At 35.3% G+C, this 26,029-nt stretch overlaps 1 protein-coding gene across 3 annotated transcripts in view; it reads left to right on the forward strand.

Annotated features, from left to right (window-relative positions):
* Positions 1-26,029, forward strand: part of LOC120636425 (glucose transporter type 1) — a 57,362-nt gene that overhangs the window by 15,027 nt on the left and 16,306 nt on the right. For 2 of the 3 annotated variants that reach the window (XM_039907900.1, XM_039907902.1), the window contains exons 2-4: positions 13,232-13,292; positions 17,173-17,277; positions 19,769-19,865. In XM_039907900.1, coding sequence (XP_039763834.1) covers positions 17,190-17,277; positions 19,769-19,865 — 185 coding nt within the window. In that variant the 5' untranslated portion in view covers positions 13,232-13,292; positions 17,173-17,189. The remainder of the gene's footprint in view (positions 1-13,231; positions 13,293-17,172; positions 17,278-19,768; positions 19,866-26,029) is intronic. The other variant, XM_039907901.1, reaches the window with a different exon arrangement.

A 26,029-nucleotide genomic window follows, 5' to 3' on the forward strand; every position in this document is an offset into this window, starting at 1 on the left:
TGTAAGCCCTTTTAGAATTCCAACAGTTACTAGCCGATTTAAAATAATTTAGAAACCGCATACTTTCAAAGTGATCTTATTGTCGTCAGGCTACGATCTATTGGTGGTATCACTGCTATCCTCAAGAAATCGAGGAAACCGTCTATACTAAATCTGTTCACGGCCTGATTGCACATTATTTTGATGATTTTAACTGGTTTTAGCATACGTCGTGCCAAGAGCTTGTTTTAATTACGAGTACTTCAAACTTTTAAAAAGCCTCCATTGGAATATCAAAATTTTTATGGTATTTAAGAATAATTGGACTCTCTTTTTTACCACAAGGACATGTTAAAGTGATAAGTGGTAACTCTTCCATAGATGCAATGCGGGATGCATTGCATCTATGGAAGAGTAAGAGAAAATTGATTTACGTTTTCTTAATAGCTCTGTCTTCATTCCTGCAGTTCGGTAAGTGAGAATAATGTTTACGGACACTCAATTGTGTCTTTAGAAAATTATTCAGCTACTTCCAATTGGTAAATTCCTTCATGGAGCAAGCAACCTCAGCTTTTTCGCTTTTTCGTTGGCATAATATATATTTAAAAACTATATATAAGATTTCGTATGCGTTATTGCAATTAGCAGTCTTGGCTTATATGGAATGTGCTGATGTGTATACTTCGCATCAGCACTTTCCTATGCAGACGAAAGGTATAACAGAACGTTAAAGGACTTCTAAAATATGGGAAAACTCAAAATTCTAGAACTTGAACGCTGTAATGTTACAATTACTGGAATTAGCTAAACACATTGGAAGGACAGTTGTCACCGTGACCCCAAGAAACATGGTGTGTTTCTGTGTACTTCTTCGGAAATGGTAAAACAAGTTTCTCTGGAGCAGCACTCGTAATTCCAAGCCACCTAGGGTGCAACGTTGTCAGTGATAGAAAAATATCTAAAAAAACTCAATGCATCGCCCAGTTCACTGAACGCTATTCAGGTATAACTATGCTCTAACAAGCGCTGCCAACGATGATGATGTAGAAAAGTTTTATAATGAACTCAAAACCTGCATGGCTAACATGCACAAACGAGAACTTCTCATTATCCTCGGGAGCTTTAACTCCAAAATAGGAAATTTAAGAGGAGATAGGCTTATTGAGTTTGCTGCTAATGAAAGAACCACTTGACTATTATGAACACCGTTTTAAAACATCACGATAGACGCCTGTACACTTGGGTATAAATATTGCAACCATATTGACTACACCCTAATTAGATCAAGATGAAGAAGTTTAGTTACTAATTTTCACACTTGGCTGGAGCCGACTGCCATTCAGATCACCAACTGAAGCTAAAATTGCAGAGTTCCCCAACTATTGAAGATATGGAAACATACGTGAAATCTTTAGAAGCAAAACATAAATCTTGGCTTGCAAAAACTGAGAATGCAGTGGACTCCAACTCACTATGGCTGTCTACGAAGCAGAATATTAAAGAAGTAGTCACAGAAACACAACCGAGAGACGTTAAGGTTAGAAGATAGTATTGGATGTCCATGAATACATGGAAGCTAGCGGAAGAGCGTAGACTTATGAAGGCCGGCGGAGCTACAGTTTCAACTTAACGACAAGTGCTACAATACAAGCAACATGTAGACGAGACCGAAATTTCGCTCTGAGGAAGCTACTCGTATGTGAAGAGTTCGTTCGACGACGACGACTCATGGCCCGATCTAAGTTGTGCGCATTTTGTTCAGTCGCCACCGCGTCGCGTCACATTTTTATTAATCTTGCACATAATTAGTATGTCTATTGTAAACTATTGGTTTTTCTTGTATAAACAAAATTATAATATGTTTGAATAATATATTATAATTTTGTAAAATCTAAAACGTCCTCGAAACCACCGCAGCGAGGCACAGTTCCTAAGGTGCTGGCAGCATTGCCCCTTTGGATGGCCAAACTAATTCGTTGGCCAAGGTAACTACCCGCTCTTGGATCACCGGTAGACTCGATAACCCATTTCGATAATTCTTTGAAAAGAGCTCTTGCCTCCGGACCCCACGGTCCCAAAGTCTCTACTCAAAAAGGCACAAAAATGAAGATGCTATCCAGGTTTTCATATTTACGCCTCTTGGCCTGTTCGGCACTGGTAGCAGCCGCACCCACCATTGACAAGGTGGCCTGGATGTGTGATGCAGCTAGGGTATCAACACAAGTTGCATCCCACAGAAGTGACCCTCCAAGCCTCCAAGGTATGAGCGTCATACCATCAGGTCTCTTGCCATCGCTCCGCGCCAAACCAATAGGTTCTAATACAGCTGGTACGTGAGCGGTAGCAAGAGATCGTCGGATGATATCGTTAATGGTGCTATGGCGAGAGAAGCGACCAGCGCTTCTTGAACAGGAGAGTCCATAGTGATCGTAGGTGTCAACGCTGTCACCGCAGTGGCATACTGTGCCTCACTGCGTTGGTTTCGAGGACGTTTTAGATTTTATTTAGTTTTAAATAGTTTATTTTAGGTTATATTTATAAAACAATTATTATAAAGAATAGATAAATTATTACCTTATAATTTTGTTGTTATAAATAAATGTCAAAAAATCTGACATTTTCGATTGTTCGACGGATGGAATATAATTATCATTATTATGAATCCACTACTGGGCATCGGCCACAACACGGCAAGGGTCAGGGCAAGTTCAGAAAGGGAAAGACTTAGGCCTTAGCCTTTGTCCACGACGCTGCAAGTGCGGTTTGGTAGACTTCACACGCTTTTGATAAAGAGCCCTGATAAACTCTCAGGCATGAAGGTTAGCTCACGATGTCTTCACCGATAAAGCAAGTAAAACTCTAATAAATAAAAATATGTGCGTTAGAGGTGCCTGACGGGGAACAATCTCGGCCTCCGAAAAGGGCGTCCTTTCCCATTACAACCGTGTATTTTACGGTCTTAAAAGAAGCCTGTGTCACTCTCAGGCTCGTTTACTATCTGTATGTAAAATAAAAATGCCTATGCATATTATTGCATTAAGTTACAAAAATCTCATTAGTTTTTTGCATCTTTATAAGTAACAATCGACCCGTCCTGCCTTCGCACGGGTACAAATAAGAAAAAAAGAATAAAGTAACTGCCATGCTTTATTTGTCAGCGACTTTGTAACAAAATATATTTCTTTTCTCCTCACAAAAAGCTCTTTAAAGCTTGCGTGGGAACTGTGTTCTAAGTAATCCAACAGGTAGAGGCTCTGTAAAATAATTAATTAATCTTAATTGTGGAATACAAGAACTTTAAAAAAAAAAAAAAAAAAAAACTGTATTTTAAGTATTTATACCACAACATCAATCGTTGCACTAAGCGATAATCTGAGAAGGAGCCGTAGGTATTATAAGAATTTAATTTTTAATTAGGTTAGTGTTTGCGGTGCTATTGACTAAATAAACAATTCTGTCAACTAGTAGTGGTTAACGATGATGCTCGGGCAATTTGGGAATTTGTAATTCCTGAGTTTAATCAGTTACCAATTAGGTATAGTCCAGTCATTTAAGCTTAAAATAGGTAAGAATCTCGGAATCCTAGACAGCCGATTGTAAATCTGTTAATACTTGTATACTGACACCCTAAAAGTTGTCTAAAAACCTACATATGGTAGGGTGTACGCATCTATTAAATTTTAAGTTCAAAGGTCGGGTTTTCGCGCTTTTTTTGTAAATGTCTCATTTCCTATGGGTTTTTTGCTATTTGTAATTATCAGTAATATTGTACAATATAAAATTCTCTACAAAATTTGTTTTTCAAAATTTTTCATACGGTGAACCGTTTTCGAGATAGAGGGCGGAAAGCGTACGGTCACAGCTTCACTTCAGGTCAACCGGTGCCTCTGGTCGAAAACGCGCATAAAAAGAAGTTCATGAATTATCGATAAATCAATGATTATGAATATTTCGTGGCACCAGTGCTGTAGAAACGGCTCGAAGGATTAATGATGTCTATGGCTTCGGTGTCGCAAAAGAATACAAATTGCATTTTAACCTGCAGAACAAGCCCAGTGGACGGCGGAGACAAAGGTTAAAAGTGGAAATTTAGTGAAAAAATTGATTTAATCCACTTCAAGAAAATTAGGAAGGTGAAAAATCGTGAAAGGTGAGTACTTCACTAATTGAATGCAGCCAACCGATAAACGTACTTTGACTTGCTGTGTTTAATTACTCAACCGGCGCAGTAATTAAGGTATTATAATCGAATCATTACCTGCAATGAAAAGGAGATCCTGTACGGAAACGCTCATCGCCATGGCTGAACTCTGGTGAACAAGCAAAATCTTGTCCCAAGAGAAAATTGACTCAAAAATAAATTACTTGTGAGCGTTTGGTGGACTAGTGCCGGTGTGGTTCATTACAGCTTCTTTAAATCTGGCTAGATGATTACGGCGGATGTCTATTGTCAGCAACTGCGAACCATGATGGAAAAGCTAGCTGCAACCGAGGCGGGTCAATCGCTCCAGGCGATTGCTGCTTCAGGACAAAGCTAGACCACACACTGGACAACAGACGGCTACGGAATGAGAGGAGCTTCAATTGGAATTTCTAAGACATGCACCGTACTCCCCGGCTCTTGCTCTAACCAATTATAATCAATTATTTTTTTCTAAATTCGGATAACTTCTTGCAAGGGGAAAAATTAACTCCGATGGGACAGTCCAAAGTGACTTCAAAGATTTTATTATTTCTTATCCGATTGGTTCTTTTAGTAAAAGGATCAATGAACTTGTGACACAATGAAAAAGTACATAGATATCAATGGTACATACTTTGATTAAATGAATATATGTAAATGCTTATGTTCTTCCTTTACAAATCGCCAATTTCATATGTATGGATCTAATATAAGAATACGGAAATTCATTCGAAGGAGAACAAGGATCCACTTCAGTTGACCTCTGAACTCTGAGATAAAATCGAATTTGCTCAATCCAAAAATAAAACGGATGCATAAATTCTGAAGATGTTCTGATTTTTCGGGTAGCTTCTCCGTTGCATCTAGATTGCATACGTCCGCATATTTGATAAGAGAGAACATTATTTTAGTATACAAAGGTAAGAAATTTTCCAGGTACCTTAAAGAATAGAGTGAAAAGTGCAAGCTTATACCCACGCCATTGATGAGACCAAGTGAGCTTACTGTGAATTATTAATTAAACCTAAGTTTTAAGCTTTATTGGTTAAGGTATACCGTCATTAACAATGCTAGTCTCTGCCTTTCCTCTCCGCCTAGACTTTAAAGTTGTGTTTGTAAGTAGAGGTGGGATTTTTGTCTGACCGCTAAACAGTTGAGGCTTTGCTGTGACATAGTAAGTATATAAAGTAAGCAGTTTGCAATTTTGTATGTTTTTATAAGTGATTGATTTCTATTGGTGAAAACAATTAATTTACAGGTTAAAGTATATAAAAGGCTGAAAGTAAATTAAGTATTTTCAGAGTTAACAGATTACAAATAAACAATCAAACTCATACATTTTCTTTCTAAGTTTGCAAATCTACTTCTATTTAAACTTTTTCAGAGCAAATTTCGTGAAAGCCTTTATAATATTAATACAACAAAGAATACCCTCTTTATTAGATTTTTCTCTGTTGCACAGGTAAGTGCATTGCGCACAAAGGGCGACCTTTATATCTCTGCTTTATAGCCTGTCTTTGACAAAAAAGTTAGTTGTAGAGTCTGCAAAGGAAAATAAAGTACTTGACTTTTTATTTATTCCTTTTAACAAAACCAAAGAAGTAAAAGCCACCTGAAAAACCGTTTTCTCTAACCATTAAACGTTTTGGCGTCAGCAAATTTCATGAAAACTTGAACATTATGTTAATTGTAAATACATTTATCACGCCTATTCATATGTACATTGCTATGGAATCTCAAAGTGCATTTGACCGCATACGTACCGCCAATCAGATGAATGAAATCGTTAAAATCCCACCAATTTTGCATTTTATTAGTGTGATGCAATCCTCTCTACTATGAGGGAGATGGCCTGTGCCCAGCAGTGGGCATGAATAGACTAAGGACTATTCACAAAAACACATCAAGGTTGCAGATTTGTTAACAAAGCATGAGAGTACGTACAAGTAGCATCGTAGCCTCGTAACGCCTTCGATCGTAGCACGATTGTAGTGACCTCGGGAAACACGTAAAAAATGCATGTCCATTGTAGTTACATAAAGCTATCGTCACATGAATAGCACAATTCAGACTGAAGCCGCACTAACTTTCCTCCCTGCCGTAAAGTATATAAAAATATATTTTTAGATTATATAGGTCTACTTTTAGATAGTATATTTTTATTCTCCATTATAATCATCGGGGGGATTATTATCAGATGTTTGTTGTAACAAAAGGGAGGTGCATGGATGGACAGCCAATTTCCTAACTTCGGCTTAGTACTGAAAATTTCTTGACAAAAAACACAACTTTTAGCCCCAACTCGAAATTTACCAAAGATCTAGTGATCTGTAGTCAAACAATCTAACCACTAAACTAATGAGGCATTAATTCTATGTATTAAATAAAATATTTTAATATTTTCATCCGTCCGTCTGTTCTTGTATATGATATTTTTTCTGTTTTATGATATGTACGATTTGTGACTTAAACTTTATCTTGTAAAAAGCTAAACGCCCATCTTTGTTCAAGTTTGATAAATTGCGATGAATTTATTCAAATTTTGATGAATGAACGCCATCTAAAAAATAAACTCATATTCCGATTTCAGTTAACTTACCGAGCTTACCTACTTGCCAATACACATATTTTGATTGATGATTTTTTAGTATTAGTGATTACCGTTCATATTATTTTAAAAGGCTCCCTTTGTCTAGTGCCGGTTATTTGATCTAAGTTAACGAGTCCCAGAAAAGATAATTCGATAAGGCTGACGCCAAAAACGAATTTATCGTCTAATTCAGTTATTTTTATTCTACCACAACTGAGCCTGCAATCATGAGATTGCAATCAATCTCACCTGGTAGGCTAACCTGTTAGAAATAAGTTATATTGAATCCTAATAGTATTCTACGCAGCATGGTACTGGAACGCTAAATAGCTTTGCTTCCCACCATAATAAAACAACTGCGTTTTGTAAGAAATAAAATTCGAGATAATGGGTAGAGATAGTTATTTCGTAGCCCGCATTTTAGCCCTTAGGTTGCGCAAATGAGAGACAGAGTGAGACAATGACTTGACGATGACGATGACTTTTAAGTTACTAATATAGTTCGTGAGATTTACTTAGCTATATCGCGAAGTTGTTCACAATATTTTTGATATTTATTTACCAAACGTAGAATGTTACAACTGACATGTTATGAAACTTTTCAAATAGAAATACTGGAATGTCTCGTGTAACACTGGAAAATTATATTTTTCGTTGTGAGCCCTATATCACCGACAATGTCCCTGCGAAATGTTTACGTGTTTGACCTTTTTTAAAATTCCATTCTGATATTCCAAGGTTTTCAATATTTAAGACAAAAATAGAACTTTTATTTTCTTTTTAAAATTTACTAGGTACTTTGTATGTAACTTGTTTATATATAGAATTTCGGTGTGCGTTTGTTCATGATTCTTCCACTCCTACATGACTTGACCGATTTTGATGATTTGTTTTGCATTTTTAGAGATTGTTAGCCATATACTCGTAGTTGGAGCTGCTAGTTTGAGCTTTTGTCGAGGTCCGTCGGTTTATGACATTCTGATGATTTTGTAAAAACTGATGGGCTTATTTGGGGTAAAGGGAGCCTTCATATAATTGAGTAAATGTGTAGAAATTATAGGTAATGTCTTTATAACCGCATTAGAGCAGCGAATGGTGGCTGTGGGTATAATAGGTAGGTATATGTTTCAAAACTCCTATCTGGTATTAGAGAATACCTGTGTCCAGCGCTGGGACATTGTTTTGATGTGACAAACACATGACTAGCCAACCAAGGAGTAATTCAGCGTAATGCGACCTAATTATATAATTTTTTAATAAAATTAAGTTACATAACTTACGATTCTCAGCCGATCAAATTTAGTAATTTTCGGGAGTTAAATTTTAATTTTGATTGAAATCTGGGCAGACTATATACGCTGTGGTTACAATGGTCGAAACGAGATAAAACTGAAAGTCATAGCGCATGCGCTCCCACCTCGGCGGCCACAGGAGCTTCCGTTATCCGTCACAACCCGAGTGCACTCGCTGAAATTCACGCGACTTTTCTGAACTCTATGCAACCTCAGTAATTCCGGTTTGCCGGCGATCATTTCATCCAAATTGTTGCTTATAAATATTTAAAATAACGGTGCACTTTTAGGTGTTCTTGCAGTGAATAAATTTGCAGACGCCCACTAAGTACGACCGCTTTGTAAGTACCTAGTTTCTATCCATTAGTCAATTGCAGGGTAATTTATAGGTACTCTCCGTGGTCTATTATTAAAGCTCTGCCGTTACAGGGTTTGACTAGTCAATACTTATTTTCTAGTCAAAGAAGATGATTTACGATTGTTTTTATATAAACAAAAAAAAAACTCCCCTTTAAGGAAAGTAGTCACAGGAAGTGATAATTTGTATTCTTACTTTTATATATTAGCTGTTGCTTGCGACTTCGTCTGGGTTTGTTTCTGTTTTTGAAGCATTCCCTAGGAACAGTTTATTTGGGAGATTGGAGACATTCAATTTATGTACAGTACTACAGATAAGATGTGTATTTAAAAAAAAAAATTGGTATAGTTTTAGTTCGCATTCAAAAATCTTTTTGAGTTCGATTTGAGTACTTACATTTATAAAACTCGCGATAACTACTAAATGAAATGTTCGATTGGAATAAAATAGAAAGTTTTCAATGCTCTACAAATCCCTTGTAATAACTTTTTATTTGGATAAGAATTTTTACACCGATACTATTGTAGCGCATTTTTATTTCTACAGGGGTACGAAATAAAATTTTAAAACACCAATGCTTCTAATAATTGTGACTTAAATATAATAGTTAGCTAGGTATATTCTCACGTGAACTTTTTTGTAGGTGATAAAAAGAGCTTTAATCATGTAATACATAATTTTTCTGTATCATCAATAGTTTACACATAGCTCGCACAGTAGGTAATACATTTTATAAACAAAATTTTGCTATTTTGGGTTACTTTATTAAAATTTTGCTATGGATCTCTTACTTTTTGAAAATAAATTATAGCCTATCTTACTTCGTGATAGTTTATCTGTCTTTTGGAAAAGGCATTTTTAAAATTGGTTTAATACTTTCGGAGCCAGTTTGGTGCAAACAAACAAACAGAAAAATACTTTACTGTTTATAATATTATGTAAATATAAAAGTATAGATATAGATTAGTAGTTAAAGGGCCTATTCTATTGAAATCTAAAAATGAAATATTCACTGCATTTCGTGCAAGGAGCTATTCTGTTCATCACGTCGAAGATCCTTATTAGACATCAAATTTGTTTGCGAACATCATGAAGTTGCTACCTTTCAAAAAGAGTAGGAGATCCAGTAACCCCCTCTTTCCTCTTTTTGAAGAAAATACCCCTCGAAACAAAAAACTCCGGTTAAAAAGATCTATATAAACCTTTATACCGAGTACCGTCACAGGTCGGTTGTAAAATACGACCTGTAAAGGAGTACTAAAAAATTTAAAGAGGAAAGCAAATTTTGCCAGACTTAAAGCAGAGACGCTTTTCTCGCTTCGTTCGCTCGGGCAATTAATTACTGTTATTTGTATGCGTGTATTAAAAGAAACATGGTTCTCGGTATAGCTTAGATCTCTTTTCGTGTATCTGAATAAATAAGCAACTACGTACTGCTATTACGTATAGACATATACTGCGAAGACTTACTTAGTTAATTTCGCTAACATTACGGTCTGTTTTCAGTAAGTTTTGATAAAAAAAATAACTTCATTCGATCATCCCATTCTACTGAGGTTGTAGTCTTTTTAGCGTTGTGCTGTAATCCTTAAGAGGGGCAAATGAAAATTTGTAAGTTATTCTACTTATCAGAAGTGCTTCGCGGATGAAGTCGTGGAGAACCTCAAGTCTTCGGTGGTTCAGTAATGCATCTCTGTAACCACAACAACAAATATACCTAAATATTTGATATCATCTATACTTATAATAAAACTGTAACTGGAAGATTTCTGTACATTTAAAATAATTTGAAAATTTTGACCGAGGGATGCTCTATAATCGATACTGAGTCCAAAACAGATTTTTATTCATTTTTTGTCTGTCTGTCTGTCCGGGCATCACGTGAAAACTACTAAACGGATTTAAATAAAATTTGGTATAGTGATAGTTGATATTCCGGGTTAAGATATAGGATTATAGAGATAGACTTTTGATCCCCAAAAACAATAAGTATCCTCCGGGAAATGGGATGAAATTTTTTATCAATTTTACTTCATAAATCCGTTAAATTTGAACTGATTTTAATTATTCTTTTTTTATTTGAAAGTGTATACTATCAAGCATGTATGGTCTTATTTTAATAAGGATCTGATACATTATGTCGGAGATAATGCACATAGCTCTTCACAAATAACTGTAAGTCGCAAGGCATATGGGACAGCGATCGAAAGCAGGCGTACCATCCTACTTATATTATAAATGCGAAAGTTTATGAGGATGGATGTATGTATGTTTGTATGTATCAACTAAAATAATGACAAGTTACTAACTCAGTATACCAAGTAAAGTAATGGTAGGTACATAGCTAGCCACGATGATTATGATGTTAGCATCAGATATATTCTAGCTTCTCGATTGACTCATACGCGGACGAAGTCGCGGGGGTCCGCTAGTTTTTTAATAAAACCTGATTTAATACCACTATTAGTAGGTATAATTTTTAATTCATAATCACATAAGCTTACATAAGCCATAACAGCTTTATTATTAAAATGCTCTATTTAACGAGTTTCCAGATTAATCCCCTTTTTATCCGTCAATTATGAGATAATTGTTATAATGATTGTGATAATTTAGATAAATTTAGATACAAAAGTTTAAACATTAAAATTCAGTCTGAGTAAATAATGTAGGTAGGTGTTATTTGATTAATATATTTATATAGGCAAAATATTATGTAAAAGTGAAATATTATTCGCACACTAACTCAATGAGTATAAATTACGCAAAAAAAGACTGAAACCTTTAAATTTTTGAACGTAGGTATTCGTTCGACAGCCTAGACAAAGCAAAGACGATTTAACGAAATTCTACTCCAAAGACACTGAGATGGGAGTAGTTGGCAGACAGTAGCTGCAGAAATTTGTTTGCGATGTCTGTACAGCAAGAAATATTAATATTTTGATTATCTTATTATTTTTATATTATTAAATTCTTGTAGCTGTGTTTTTTTTACAATACCCTAAAGGGAATGTTAGTTTACATGAAAAACTTTACTTCTAGTTAATCTTTAGGTTCAGTTATTACAGTTTTATTTATATGACATGGATTTTTTTCGAGGTATCATTATACAACAGAAAGATAGATACACCTTGCCCTAGTAGGTTGTTTGTAAACATAGTTTAAGGTGCTGCTAAATGATTTAGAGAGAACTTGAACTAATCTAAACTCTTAATAGTTTTCTTTGTAATTATTCACAGCAAAAAAGATATGTTTTTTCATGTTTCATCAGAAATTACAAAAAAGAATATTCATATTGCAACATCATATACTAAACTAAAATTGCCACGTATTTATGAGACAAGGTATATTTAAAGTATTGCGCGATTGCGAATATGAAAACTATATATATTTTCAACAAATTTATGTCAACTATTCATTATTGTTCTTTATTACCAACTGATATTTGTTCTGATAGGAAGCTTTTCTGACGGCAGAAAAGCTTTCCGTCAGTTACCGGACTTTAGTTCCAGTATAATAGTTAGAACGCTCCGGATTTCATCTAAAAAATAATCTCTATCGAGACAGGTACATATAGGTAGATAGGTTATACCCTATCAACCGGATATGAAATGAGCACGACCGGAGTCACATATACACTCAATCCAGTAGGTAATATCACTTATCTATCGTGGTAAAACTAGCTTTGTCATTGGTGATGTAACTTCCGACTTATGCCTGCGACATGTTCAGCTGAGCTGGTATTATTCCTAGTGCGAGAAAACAACTGTGTTATAACATGTTATTAGTGTAACGTATGTTTGGAGATAAGTTGTAATAATCGAGGTGCATGGCAGTGCGCCAGGTCAAGTTCCGGCCTAAAGCATGCAGTGTATCTACTTACACGAATTTATTTGAAACACAGCGCTGTATTACCTCGTTCGTAACATTGGTCTACGTTTTTATTTTTGGATCGTAAATCTAAAATTTCTAAGTCTAAGACGGAGTTGGTAATCTAGTAAGGGTGTGGCAGTTATATTAAACCCCCCCAATCAGTTTATACGCTGCGTCGTAACAGGAATGTTAAACGGCAACAGTAGCTACGGTCGAATTCTCTTATGAGACCGGACTTATGAAATTCAGAAAGTATAATTTCCTAAATTTCCCCTCCCGCGGGGATTGCTCCCGGGATCTTCCAGTTTAACATTAGTTCTAGTTAGTTAGTTAAGTATCTATTAAAGAGGTTTTTTTTTTTCATCTCATCTCATAAACCCATTAGCGGCCCACTACAGAGCACGGGTCGTGCTCAGCTGAAAATAAGAAAGGGTTAAGGTCATGATCCACCACGCTGTCCCAGTGCGGACTAGTGGACTCCACACACCTTTGATAACATTATGTTTGTCTCTCAAACATGTAGATTTCCTCACGATTCCTTCACCGGTGAAGCGAGTGATATTTTAATTACTTAAAACTTGGAAAAGTTAGAGTTCGCGTGTTGGGATTCGAACTCCCGGAAAATTCGAGCTCCCTACCCAATGCGCTATCACCGCTACAGTGTACTTTTTTATTCCACTATCTTTTTACGTTCTTGACTGTCTATCACTGCGTCAGGAAGGTTGTAAAACTTCTAAAAAAATGTACATAGGCATGCATTGCAATTTCTAGATTACTGCATTCAAACATACAAGCAATTTTAGGCTTCACGATATAAAATATTTATAGACGTAATACCGGCAAGAGAACGGAGACCGTTAAAGTTTTACAGGTTTGCAAACTCTTGCAGTAGATAAGAACTGACTAGGAAGAAGTTGTGCTATTTACTTTAAAATATAATGTTTTTATTGTTACAGGAACAATGTCGTCGATTAGACTGCTATCGGTCGTAGTCAAATGACAATAACTAGAATAAAGGTAAATGCTCAAGATATTTATATCTTTATACCTAAACCTATATGTTACTTAAAAGCTATGAGAAATGCAACTTTATGTTAGAAGCTATAAGACTTGAAATCGAAAGGAGGACGATAATTCCGAAGTGCACGGTAAGTTAAGTGGTTAGCATGTTCAACTACAGATCACAAGGTTCTACGTTCAACTCCAAGGTCGGGTTGTGTTTGACTCAAAAAATCGATTTTGGATTCACTGTATAAAAAGTTCAGCTCTGATCCGATGTTAGTACAATGGCGGTAACTTATCCCATGCCTTGTAGAAACGATAATCCATCTGTCTGGGAGATTTTTTCGATTATCATCACCAACGTGTGATAATAATCGAAAAAATCCCCCGAAAACCTCCGCTACAGCAGCGTGCTTGGTCCTTGCTCTAAAACCCATACGCATACGCTCAGCAGTGAGAAGTTAATAGCCCAATAATGGATGGTAGTAGTGCACTTAGTATGTAAGTACGTTAAATCTTACGTGGTGACGTTTACTGCCATAGAGGTCCGGTAAAATTAATTGCATTAAACGAGACTTAAAACAGTATTCGTTCAGTTATTCTTGCCGTTCTTTAGTATCTGAATTATAATCATTTTTAGGGCCGTTAAGGCGTGTCATAAAATCTGTCTAAAAATAATCTTGAAGCGTTGGTAGTAGGAGAGCAGAATAGCCTGATCAAAAGGACACTATGTAGATAAATTATGTCGGAAATAGCCTAGAGCGAAATCTGATCTCACCGATTCCACTTACCTAATCATGTCGTTCAGTCCCTAGTGATTTGTTGTAAAACGAGAAGATGGAAGCGGGTCTAAGTTAACCTAACTTAGAAATAGCTTACTTAGACTTTGTATACTAAGTTTAGAGTTTGTTTGAATATAGGTAACTACTGCACTACTACGTTACGATATGTATCAGAAAAACTATTATTTAAGTGAAAGTGTATCTATTTGTTTGTCAGTTATTTCTGATCGGTACACTCACTAATTAAATGTTATATAATCAGTGATTGTACATCATTTGATCATTTGCATCCTGGAGCATGAATACATTTATACCGGAATATCACCACGGTTATTCATTCAAATTCATCATTCATTTGTTTCAAGTAGGCCTACTTTATAAGCAGTTTTAGAAAATGTTAATATAGATATAGTTTGAATTACCTACTAACCTCGTGTATTTGTCGGAAAATAGCTTTTGGTTGAAGGATAAATTAATATTATTATATAGAATCGACCGAGATTGGAAAGCGCATTCTTATTCGTAATAGCGCCTGGTGCGCGGGGTTGCAATGACTCCGGATAGGAGATGGTGATTTCTAGATCAGATGGGGTCCCGTAGTAGGTACACAATGAACATTAAGATTAACATTGGCTCTCTGCGCACGTTTGGCTCCGACACCGCAGCGTCCTCAGGAGAGGTTGTATCGTGTTGGCGTCAGTGTATTGTTTCGGTGTCGGTGTATTGTGTCAGTGTCAGAGGCCAGAGCTGAACGTGCTTAGAAAGTACATTTTGAGAGACATGTTTAGTGTCGACTACAGATTGTAGAAATTATAAATTGCACAACACACGGATTAAGTTTAAATTTAATATTATTTATATCATTAGATTAGTACGATAACCCGCTACCATAAACTGCGCTATCTCTGACCCCAAGTGAGACTGCTTACTATAGTACAAGTCTAGTCTAGAGCAGCATTACTGTGCTCTGGTCTGAAGGACGTGGTGGCCGGTGTAATTACAGATACATACGGCTTAACACCTACGTTTGGGTTAATGTGTACAGTGCGGAACTTTGTAGAAAGTGTTCCTTGGATGCATCCTGTCATAAATCAGGATGGCCATGTTTGATCCGTCAATTATTATACAATAAAAAAATTTGGATAACTCTAATTTATGTTGTGAAAGGCATAGTTTACGTCGCAACTATAGCAAATGGATACGAATATATTTTGCTCCATCTGTCCATCTGAAAACTTTCTGTCGGATTCTAAAACGGTTATACTTTCAGACATTGCAATTTAAAATGGTCTGTATATAGACAATACACGGCCGGCAGTTCAAAACATTATTATTTTTGGTATCTACCTTTCCAACGAAAAGTTTTGAGTGCAGTTGTCGGCCGTGTATTTCCAATTGAGGTATCGCTTCCTCAAACTAGGTTTTCGATATTTTTAGATGGCGTTTGGTTGATTTGAGAGACGTAAATAAAATTAGACTTGCCTATTATGTGGTTTAGCACACAACTTTTGTCTCGGAAATTTAGTTTAGACTGACTTATTGAGTTTCAATTCCATGTATTAAATAAAAACAAAATGATATTCATATCAATTACTAAGAGGATAAATTAGCGGTTTCCATTTCAGAAGAGGACATAACATAAATTACTCTTTTTAGCGAAATTACTTTGATTTCTCCGCTTACTTGAGATTGTGACTAATCCATATAGTAAATAAAAAAAACAGCAGCTTGGATCTATTAGCATAGTTTCACATTCGAAATTCAAAACCATAATTTAACATAGTAATATAAAAATTAAAAATTCAGCTGAGTAAGTCTTTTCACTCCTATTAGAATAAGTCCTTCACAGGTAAAAAGTAACAGCATGATGGAGTGATTTCTGACCACTGTAAGCAACTCATATAAAACTTGTGAAGAGAACCCGTTTTTATACCAGACAACCTATCCGAATTTCAATAGAAAAAGCAGTTTTCAATTTGCCACGTATTTTCCGATTTCCAGACAACTTTTTCAATTTTCTTCGGAATTGTTTGACAAAATCTACATAAGCGCGAGTCAAGCCGCGGGAATAAGCTAGATATAAAAAAAACTAGCCAACACATTTCACGCACTACGACGCATCGTCCGATGTGAAATGACCTTTAACATTTCCTCAAGACTTATTATAGTACAAAAAAATATTGCTCAAATCAGTTTCGTAGTTCCAGAGATTAGTGGGTTCGAACAAACAAACCTTTCGGTTTTATTACTAGAAGTAAGAGGAACGTGCATCCTACATGCACAAATGCACTGCCTACCCAAATTATTTATATAACTCGTTTATTTGGTGGACTTTTCCAGTTTTTGCCATCTGCCTGATTAATATAAATCAGTTTCGTAGTTGCAGAGATTAGTGGATTCGAACAAACAAACCTTTTAGTTTTATTATTAGAAGTAACAGGAACGTGCATCCTACATGCACGAATGCACTGCCTACCCTATTTTTTTATATAACTCGTTAATTTGGTGGATTTTTCCAGTTTTTGCCATCTGCCCGTTTTATCCTACCCTGCTTAAAATCTCAGCGCACGCCACTGGTAGGTATAGATTTTTAAAATCCTATTTATTGAAATACCAATCAGATGGCGCACCTGATGTTAAGTGGAAAACTACCGCCTATAAACAGAGCGACAGGGCAGTACTTGTATGCCCTGCAAGTAACACGCCCTCCATCGCACCTCCGGGTGTCCATTAAGTTGAGGCTTAGGTGTTGAACCTCATGTGGCTCTAATTTCACCGGCTCTTCAGACCGGAACACAGCATTGCAACAATGCTGCTCAGAGTAAGAAATAAGCATGTACCACCATGCTTATTTCCGCTTGGAAAAGCTTGAGACATTGAGACAGTGCTTCCTTGGAAAAGCTCTGTCTCAATGTCAATACTACATATGCTAGAGATCGCTATGTAGAGCATAGATAAGGCAAATAATATGGATGATTAATTGTATGCATTGTGTTAGCTTGTATACATTTTGTTTTCTATATGTTTGTTGTGTACATTGCATATGGGTAAAGTGTGTTCATTAATTCATTCATTCATAGATGTTTAGGTGTTTAATGTTGTGTTATGTCCAGCAGTGTCGGGAGCGCTCATGAGACAGTCGTGCCACCGTCTGCTCGAGCACCAACAGGCCGGCGGGGACGAACCTCCGCTTTACTCACCCGTAGATCAAATTTCAGGTATTTTTACCCTCTTACCCTTGAATACCGATCCCCGACAGGCTATTTCCTCTCTATAATGCTTTAATGAAGTGTGGTTACAACTTATACTTGATCGAAGTTATAATCGGTATGGTGCTAAAGTATAGTTTATTTTTATAATTGTAACTTTTAAAATTAAATAAAATAATTTTAATAATACTTACAGAAAAAAATCTTTTTACGATGGAAACAAGTGTATATATTAATAGTGAAAACTAAAATAATACAGTAAAGATACACAAATAAACAAAATGGTGGGTACAAATGTAATCATTTTGTAACTGTTTGTATATTTATTTACAACTTTAAATGTCTGTAAATTCGTATCGGCATCAAATATACTGTAATGAAACTTATAGTACATTCGTTCTAGCCATTCAAATCTGTTACTAAGATTTCTATGGTTTTAGCTCAGGTTTTACAAATAGTGTGTACGATTACGATGGCAATAGATATTAATCGTAAGTACCATTCAGCTTACCTGATAATGGAATTAGGAGATGGGCACTGCAACATCTCGCATAATAAACCAGTCTTGTTTGTATTTAGCTGCTTTGTTGTCATGATGAGCACTTTTCAATATACTAGACGAGTGTTTGATGCTTAAAAGCTTATTCGTTCAACAACATGAAATATTAATTGTTATAAACATGAACACCACACCTTTAAAAATGAATTGACTTAAACAACCTAACATTTTAAGAATATCGCCACGACTGTACTTATGCTGTACCTACCTAATTAAGTTTTTGGAGTAATTAGAGTGTATTATATTATATTTTTGATTGATACTGTTTTATTTATTGTGTATCTACAGGATATGACTGATATTACACTGAAGTTAGCATGCTATTTTGGATCTGAGCCCGTGACAAAACACTTCTAAATACAAAAATGATAGCCCCCAAATCGCGTCTTTGTTTCTTAATTCAGAAGTTATAGGCACTCAGGTACATTTTTAAGGCTTACGCCGATATTATATCCAAAATGAACTATGTTTAAAATATTCGTGTGTATATAGGAATCCGCCTATCCAACAAAGTGTAAAGGTTTGTGATACTAGTATAAGATGATCTTTTGGTTATCGCCGAAATCCTTGAGTATAATTAAATTGTGAATTAAGTAAGTTTTGACTTGGACTGAAACCCCAGGATATTCAGCAAACAGTATGTTATATCCTTAGCCGATATGTTATATACCTAGTAGTAAGTTACCGAATATCAAAATGCATCGGCCGATATTAAGTAGTTAGTACTCAACACCGCTGATGACAGAGTAAACTGTATTCCGTCGACGGGCAGTATCAACGGGTACTCAACGGCAATCAAATATCGCTACTGGCGGCAATCGCAGTTGCATCTGCAAGAAGCTCTTTAAACACTCCAATATTCTCTGTAGAAAATAAAAGTACACTACTATTCTGGTATTAAATTTCTAGCATTACTTACTTGACCTACTGTCAAAAAAATATTTTATATATATACCTTTAACTCTACTAAATATATCTAGACCATTAATCGAGACACACGATAGCCTGCCAAGTTATAAATATTACATAAAACACTTATTTAATCTTAAGAAAGAATAATAATGAGATGTCTTTCTTTGAATATTTCGTGCTATAGGACTTGATCACGGAAAAGTCTACGTGATTATAATAGGTGCACATATTATGCCTCTATCTTCTCCACACAGCTTTACCTGTATCCATAAACATTACGATAAGCCTTTAAACCTGTAAGATTTGTTAGTAATGGCCATTGGCGCTAAGTGGCAGTACGGTGATGGCATTGATTGGTTCGATTTTTACAAATTTAGGGCTAATTTATTAGATTGGTTCATAATTACTGAATTATTTAAAGTAAATCACAGGTAATAAACGAATTTACGAACTGTTTATTACCTATATAAAACAACTAGATATGAAAAGGTAGGTAACATCCGATTGCTGAAGAGTATCTCAATTTTAACGATTTATTTGACGTGTTCTTGCATTTTTACGATGTCTTAACTATATTAGATGTTAATTAGTCAGTTGTAGGTTACTGAACTTAAATCTATAATATAAAAAAAATCGCTCTTTTTTTTAAAATTCTTTGAAGTACGAGGATGGTTTATACAGAGAGAAAAATTTCAAAAATTGCCTGAAACATTCTAAAAATACCACTATTCTATACTCCCATACAAACAATTCGTAATAATAATAAAAAGTCAATTCGAACGAAAAAAAAATAAAACTGGACCCGGTAGGTGGCGGGTGCAATTAGATTCTAGGATTTCTAAAAATATTAAAACCGGTAATAAACGATTTGGTGCAGACGAAGTTGCATTGCAATATCTAGAATTTCGAATGAAATCTAAACATTTCCAGTAAATGAGTAGGTACGAGTATGTAGTCTATATATTTTGGTGGGCGAGCAGCGAGGACACATAGGATATGAAAAGGAATAAACAAGGAGTTTTGATACAGCGGTACCTGATCATGTGGGCCGGGAGGCCGGCGGCAAGCTGACACGATATGCGCCGGCGGAGGAGGACGAGGCGACTCTCAGGGAACTTCTACTTAGGTACGTGTGATCCTAGAGACATGTCGAAAAACATTAGCTTTCTGCCTTTACTACTGGCTTTAATGCATTGCCGATTCATGAATATCTTTGTGTCGATGTTTCTATACATTTTTCACCTTGGCTTAGCATCCCAAATATCTTATATAGCAGATATTACTAAGATGCAAATCGCGGTACCTAATTCATCACCTGATTACCCTTACTTCATGACATCGGACCATATACCTCACCGTACTGTATACATTAGTTTCAATGGCCATAAACTACTGTCAATGCTATGCCACCGGGTTGAGCACAGCGCCCTTCCTGACACTTCAGTCCATTTTACTGACTCACTTCGGGATACATATACTTACGTATTGTATATAATTATATAGAATACCTTTGCGTAAAATAATGCTTGCATGTGTGTAAACGTAATGTGTTTTTGGATAGATTTTGTATTATATCATACTTTAGTTTAAACGTATCGAAATATTTAGTAAAAGAGTGAATCGTTTCAACACTAAAATCCAGATAGAAATATAATAAGGAAATAATGTAAAAAATATTGCTGGAGTCTGTTTTGTACTTATATTCTACTATTCCTATGCATTGATTTAATAACGATATGTCATATTTTCCGGTCGTGTCCGGTCTTTGTCTACTTTGAATTCTTATTTTATTCGTGTGTGTGTTTACATTTTGTTTGTATGTAGATAAAATAAGTGACAAGCAGCGAACTGCTGTTCTTTTCGTTCGCTGCTGACAAGTAGGTTTTATTAGTTATTGGCAACCAAAACGAATCTTACAATTCTATCGGGACCACAGAACAATGTAGGAAAGATGTATTTTTTTTCCTAAAATTAAACAATTTTCAAATGCTGTTTGGAAATTGTTGCAAAAAAAATATTTTCTAAAATGTCATTTACATGGATATATTAAATTGCTAAATGGTTTTAAAAACATTGCAGTAGTTACGCAAATAAATGTACTGTTTATCAGAGAAGTATTAATTATGAGACCCTAAATCAATATAAAACTAGTCAAGATATTAGTTTTTTCTGGAGCTCACTTTTTTGTCGTTATATTTAGGGTATTATGTACTCGTAGTTCCAAAGTTCATCTAAATTTTTTCAAAATTTCTATTATTTTATATTAGTGTAAGTAATTAATCAATGAAATAATTAATTAATAGTATTAGGTATTAGGATCGATTCGAAATTCGAATTACTGAATAACACGTATTTTCAAATATTTTGAAGTAGGTTTAGCATTCTGGGTTGAGTTCCAGCTGTTGTCAGAATATAATATGATAAGTAGGTAATAATAGTCGTAAGGATCAAAACCCTGCACTTATTCTTTGCACGAATGCACTATTAATAGCCTCAAAAAATATAGAAAGCTAGAATCCAAAGCCATAATTCTACAAAAAAAAGTACTTACAAACTTTATGTGATGATCATCATCCTCAGTATTTTAACGGAACAAAGCTGGGCACAGGCTTCCTCTATATTAATAGTGAGGGTTTTAGAGCATAGACCAACCACGCTACTCCAATGCGGGATGGTGGGCTTTAACGCTTAGGTTAGTTATCATACAGGGACCGACAGATTAAAGTGCTCTTAGTCGTCTAAGGGGTGGAAATTAATAATTTCTTAGCTCCGGAATAGCACTGAGCATTTCTATAACTCAAATACTTAATAATTAAGCATTTTTTGATAACCTTCTGATATGTTTGATTGAAACCATAGTTAAATATGGCGGCTACTAGGCAGGCACCAACAAGGCAGTTTATTCGAATTTATACCTACTCAGTCAAATTTGCTATTTTGTTTAATTATCACATCATTCGATTATGATATTGAAAAATTCACGTTGTACGTCTCGCTTTCAAGGGTATTCGGTCGGTAAATGAGAAGTCATGAGTACTTAAAACATTTTTTAGCTCACGCAAGACTTTGAGGCAACGGCCGACGTAACAGAGAATTGGTCTATTACAGCATGACCCGAATTTCTCGAGGTCGAAACCTATAATCTAGAAGTTTTATTAATTTATGCGCGAAATACCACTAAAACCGATTGATACGCTGACTTCTCCGACTTTGATTTAATTATAAACGCAGCTCTCTGAAGGTGGAGCAAACCTGATGGCTTACTACCATCGCGTAAAGCAGTATTATTCTAAAAAAGACAGTTGTTATGATATAACTTGACGTCCTTAAAATAAGGGTTATAATTCTGGAATAAAAATATTCAGTGCCTGAAGAGCAAAGTCTTAGAAGAGTGCGTGTTTACTGCTGCCAGTGACATAAGAGATATTATGACTTCAAAACATGGTCGCTGGCAATGTAGGCCTCATTAGAAATCTCAGAGTCAAATAGCGGGCTTTGTAGAGAGTAAACCGGCTGAAGTTGGTCAAATGCGTTATTTATGTTACTGCAACAACAGCTATTACTGCGGCTTCGCCCGCTTGAAAATCCGGTCAAGCTGTATCTCAGACTTATACGCTTTAGTGCCTTTTTCGTATTGCGAATGCAAATATACGAATGGACAATCATTAACTATTTTATAATTGAACCAACAAAGTTTAAAGCTATTAAGGGTTTGAACATACAATATGTCTACTATCTGTTAGTAATTCCGGTTGTCTGTGCATGGAATAATCGTTAAATTTTCAGTATCGATTGCTCTAAATGCACAGCACTTAAACTAAGTGTACTTGAATAAAATCAATATTAAGAGTAAACACAGGCGAAATGAAACACAGGGCGAATCGAATCACTAATATTTTTTTCAACAAACAAGTTGAATACAAAGTTTTCAGTAATAGATAGTAGCCAATTAGAAGATTGGTTTACTTTTACTTTATTTAATATGAGCAAAAGCTACGGGGCTAGAGGCAATTATGTTATCGAATGCACAGTTTTTATAAGCTTTTATTTAACTTGCAATATTTTTTATGTTCCTTAGTATAAGTCAGATCTTGCGACTGTTTTTCAAAATTTTTATACACAATCAATTGAGCTGAAATTTTGCGCAAATTGGATTACAATACACTGCAACTGCAAAGTGATGACATTCTACGTCCAATGTGGTAAACTCTCTTTTATGCACCCAAGGTTAAGTAACTTTTCCAAAGATTTGTACTTCAGTAAACTTCAGTATTTTCTGATTAACTTGTTTAAATAATTGGCATTTATTCTTAAGATGAATGAGTAAAGTTACCTGTTAAATATTATTTTTTAAAACATGCTTAACTACTCTGAACTGGATCAAGAAAATTAGAAAATTGTGATCCGTTTCGCATCGGTCTACCCTTTAATAGGCATGACATTGAATGCGATGTTGACAACTAAACTGTTTGAATTGCGAGTTCACTGTTTTATCGCCACTAATATTATAAATGTGAAAGTATGGTTGTTGTTTTGTATTTTAACCATGCATCCCAAAAAAAACCTATGTGTACTTATGTACACGCGTTAGAAGTTATACTTCTTTGGCGTAACAAGATAAAAATATTTTCAAAATTTTATCTTACGCCTTACGTTTTTAGAGAAAATGACACTTACAATAGAAAAAAGGTATTTGATACATTGAAAGTTTTATTATAACGCATTATCTAGGTAGTTAGTTATCGTACCACCAAGTTTCACTGAATATTAAATTAAAGCTTTTTGTAGTTTAATCACTTAAATCAGCGGAATGAGCCCTCCTCAGATTTATTCCTCTCACGCTCGCATTCGCAACTACCTTCATCTTGTTAAAATCATGTAATCATGTGCGCGCGCATTTCGTAATAATTTTTCTCCCATGTTTTATTCCTAACACCAGAAAGTATAACTTCAAAAATGCTCGAGGGTAGCTCGTATCCTAAATTCTGCTACTGCCTGAAAGTGATTTGATAAAATGTGCTTTGAAGGGTTGGTGAAATAAGATTTATTCCGAAAAATTTACTTAAATTGTGTCTGCGAATGGGAGTTTGTCCGATTTTCCCTATTTCATTCGCTTAATATTAAGGTACAAGCAATTAAGAATAGTACACATGGGTGAAGCCGCTGGCAGTGCTAATATAGATGTCCCACATACGAGACTTGCAGAACACATAAACCGAGAAAGCTGAATTGCTAACCGCATGCAGTGGTCGAAACAGGATGAATAGATTGGCATCCCAAATTGATTGACATACAACGAAATGCCACTGAGATTGCATTCACCCCTAATTCACCATCCCCTTGTTCTAGTGATTTGAATTTTGGTCCGCATATAGGTTTATTCTAGCACAGAGGTGCTCTATATGAAATTTATTTCAAAACTTTCATTGTTAACATTTAAAAATACAAAAGTTCTTCACCTAGATCACCTAGATTCTGAATAGGTATATCTTTTATCCTAAAATAGCACTCTAGTACTTGTTATTTAAATATCCGTTGCTTTCAACTTAATTCAACTTTGCTTTCAACTTTCAATTAACAAGCATCAACTCAAAGATAGAAATAACGACTTAACCAGTTAACATCATTTCATCATACAATCATTAATCTTTTTATAAGATAAGCGTGCCGTGTGGACACGTCAGGTCATAATACAGATGTCACACCACCATCTTCGTGTCGTACGAGGCGGCTAAGGAAATATAAATCTCGAGTTCTCTGTGCCTCTACTACGATCACCAACCCGTTGGAAGAGGCCTTTAGTCCAGCATTGGATGGCTATAGACTTTGATGATGAATAAAATAACCAAAAGCTCCTAAATCGGGCTTTGTTTACTTAGGTATTTTTCATGTTATTAACGATTTCAATGTCATAGAGACTCATAGTCTCTTACCTTATGTGTAATATTAGAAATATTATGCAGAATCTATGCATTTAAAAGAAGATGTTTTACAAGATACTTTTCTAGACCCTCGACCTAGTTTCTTGACTTGTAGGATTGTCCTTGGACTAGGGCGCGTTTTAAACAATCTAAGCCTTAGTTTTATTTTAAATAATATAGTTAACAGATCCACGTTTGGGGTTTAAGCACAATCGTGAATTCCTAAACAAATATTGTGTTCTTTTTTCTATTGAATAAAATGTAATTGTATTGAATGTGAATTCCTGGACATTTTACTTTTAAATAAAGTCAGCTGTCTGGAAATAAATATATTACAATTTGTAGTTGTTAATGTCGTGTTTGTATCCTTTTTGGTTTCAGAGGTTTTATTTTTCGCAGTAAGCTTGTTTCACCTATTTAAAAAAAAAAATTCTAATTATAAGGAATATAAAACTGGAGAACATTTATGTCGGTAAATATTAACAAACACTTAATAAAATATAATTAGTTGAAACATGAAGATTCGTGAAAAAAGAGGCGCTTCATAGGATACACCCACAGGCGCCGTGGGGGGTTGACGCGGCCCTGCGTTTCATATTTAATGAAAAACGTATTTTAATTTATATTCCAAGCGAGACTGGTATTTTTTTTAATAAATAAAACTGCAAAATCTGGCTATTTACTGTGACAGGTTTCCCCGAATGACGTCTCGTCTATATAAACATAATTTTGTACCGCTTGAAGTTCTAAAATCTCTGCACTCGTTATTTGCGTATATCAAGTATTTTGTAATTTCAAACTATATAGCTCAGTTTTATGTTATCAATACCAAAATCAATAATCTTTACTAAAGCAGACAGCTATAATTTGGTCCATGATACCTGTCGAGCGTTTTCGCGTAATCTTTAATATGCAATAAAACCTTTAATTTCTAAAAAAAAATATTTTTCGGATATATTTGATAGATAGTTCAGTTCTAAATATCTTAGGCCAGTTTTTAAAAAATTGTCATCGAAAAATATGCATACGTTTTTTTGTGTGTCACTAAGAATGTCTCCTGTAAGAGGTAGGTTAGATGGTGATATGATAATTTTCTCTCGTCTGGTCTCGGGGGAGAAGCCTTCGGTACTGGCTAGTTAATACCCTACTGGCTTGTTGATACCCTACTGCCTAGGAAGTGACGCCGAACGATTATGCGTTCCGGTAACATAGAAATCGATTAGGAATATGGGTTTAATATAACTGCCATATCGTCACAATTACCACCATAGACTGCACAATCACTGACCATCGGGTTAGCGTTGCACTCAATCGTTGACATGTTTACTGCTGTTTAATCTTCTATTTATAAACTAGTAAAAGAAAATCT

Source organism: Pararge aegeria, chromosome Z (assembly GCF_905163445.1).
Source record: "Pararge aegeria chromosome Z, ilParAegt1.1, whole genome shotgun sequence".
In the NCBI taxonomy this organism is placed as follows: Eukaryota; Metazoa; Arthropoda; class Insecta; order Lepidoptera; family Nymphalidae; genus Pararge; species Pararge aegeria.